Source organism: Juglans microcarpa x Juglans regia, chromosome 2D (assembly GCF_004785595.1).
Source record: "Juglans microcarpa x Juglans regia isolate MS1-56 chromosome 2D, Jm3101_v1.0, whole genome shotgun sequence".
In the NCBI taxonomy this organism is placed as follows: Eukaryota; Viridiplantae; Streptophyta; class Magnoliopsida; order Fagales; family Juglandaceae; genus Juglans; species Juglans microcarpa x Juglans regia.
The window spans coordinates 7,692,678-7,694,407 of record NC_054596.1 but is presented as its reverse complement, the minus strand read 5'-3'; the positions used below and the strand labels follow the sequence as shown (position 1 = coordinate 7,694,407).

Sequence of the window (1,730 nt, the reverse complement as noted above, 5' to 3'; positions counted from 1 at the left end):
TTTAACGTCAGAACCAGACCCCCAAGTCTTGCCCACTTGAAGCCCAAAGGACCCAAATGCGGGACGTGGTGGCTAGTTTTGGACTGGCCCTATATCCTGACGCCCAACTTACTTTATTTGAATCCAGTCGCATCCAAAGCATAAATTCGACCGTTGGGTACTCCCAACGGTCATCACCATTACTCAAATTGCCTCCCTCCTCAGTTAAATTTCGCTTCGAATTCTATACCCCAGTATCTCTCTCTCTCTCTCTCTCTCTCTCTCTCTCTCTCTCTCTCATAATCAGAAATCAGAATACGTAATTCAATTCCCTTTTGCTTTCTTCACTGTACATTTATGGTTCTGTCCAAGTCTTTCACATTAATTTCAAGATGGTTAATTAGAGTCGGTGATGCTTTTTCTTTTTTCACAGGCAGGAAACCCAGCTGTAATTTTAATGGAGAACGTGCTAAATGTGCCTCCCAAGAGCCCAATTCAACCAGAAAACACCATAATCGACTGCAAAACGCCGCCCCTGAATCAGCAAAATGATCGAAATCATCGAAACCCAAGCAATGATTTGCGCAAACCCAGCACCCCGGACCGCCTCAAAGTCCCCAAGGCATTCAAGTACCCCGAAAGGTACATCATTTATTCTTCCCCGTACTTCTCTTTATCTTGGCAAATTTCATGTTCTAGGTCCATATTTTATCTTCGTAAGTCGTAACATTCCCAACCCCTTTTTCCCGATTTGGTCTTGCAGATACAGAAGCCCAACCGACTCGATGATGTCCCCGGTTACAAAAGGCCTTCTTGCCAGAAGCAGAAAGGGCGGCGTGCTTTTACCGCCGAGTATAAATCAGACCAAGGTATTATTATAAACAATTTGTTTCAATAATTTGAAGTTTGTAAGACAATTGGGAGAACTTCTTCTCTTACTTTATTTTTAGTTTTGCAAAACTGGGACTTCTGAATTCTGATAATTTACCATTTACCAATTTGTGTTGCTTTAGATTCAGGATTTGCGTGTTCCGGAGGTAGGTCTCTTCGAAAATTAAAAGTATGAAAGCCGTTTGGAAAAAGCTCAAAGATCAGATGGATCTCTTGATCCTAATAGTTGGTATTATTAAGTTCGATTTGATGGGAGCAATGGAATGATATGACCCGATATGTTGCTTTGCAATTCCAGTAAGATGGATGAAATGTGGTTATCTGAGGCTTTTTTCGATATGATTTGAATACATTGTTGTAATAAAGAAATAGCTCACCGTGTCCAGATACTTTGTTAAAGAACAGTTTCACAAGTGTGCCATGCACCTCTGGGATAAGGCTGTACTGGGTTTGCATTGTGTTATTTGCCGATTGCAGGGCTAGTCAACATGAGTCTTCTTCCTTTGCTTTATTTCCTCCATTTTTGCATCTTTCAGGCAGTCCAAACCCTCAAAATGAATTCAATTTACAGAATGAGAACTGCCTTCCTGGTTCTTCTCACCCCCAAACCAACTTTACTAGGAAGGAAACAATGTCGGCAAGGCTTTCCAGCCAATCGCTCAACTTGCTTTTAGCTCTTCTTCGGATACAAATCTTTCCTGTCCTCACTGCAGAGTTTTTATAACAAGTATGATTCTTATTTTTTCAAACGGTGCCGCGATGCTGAATCTATCCATCTCAACTCATTTTTGAATCCAAACAGGCCGCGATGCTAACTCTATCCATATAGGACTAAGTAAAATTATTAACTACTCTTAAAG

General features: G+C 41.0%; 1 protein-coding gene across 1 annotated transcript; it reads left to right on the top strand.

The window, feature by feature from the left end:
* Positions 1-204: 204 nt before the first annotated feature.
* LOC121248386 lies at positions 205-1,235 on the top strand. The gene is made up of 4 exons (XM_041146846.1): positions 205-298; positions 413-621; positions 743-848; positions 993-1,235. The coding sequence occupies exons 2-4, from the start codon at positions 437-439 to the stop codon at positions 1,035-1,037; spliced, it is 336 nt and encodes a 111-aa protein (XP_041002780.1). The 5' UTR covers positions 205-298; positions 413-436; the 3' UTR covers positions 1,038-1,235.
* The last annotated feature ends 495 nt before the right edge of the window (positions 1,236-1,730 follow it).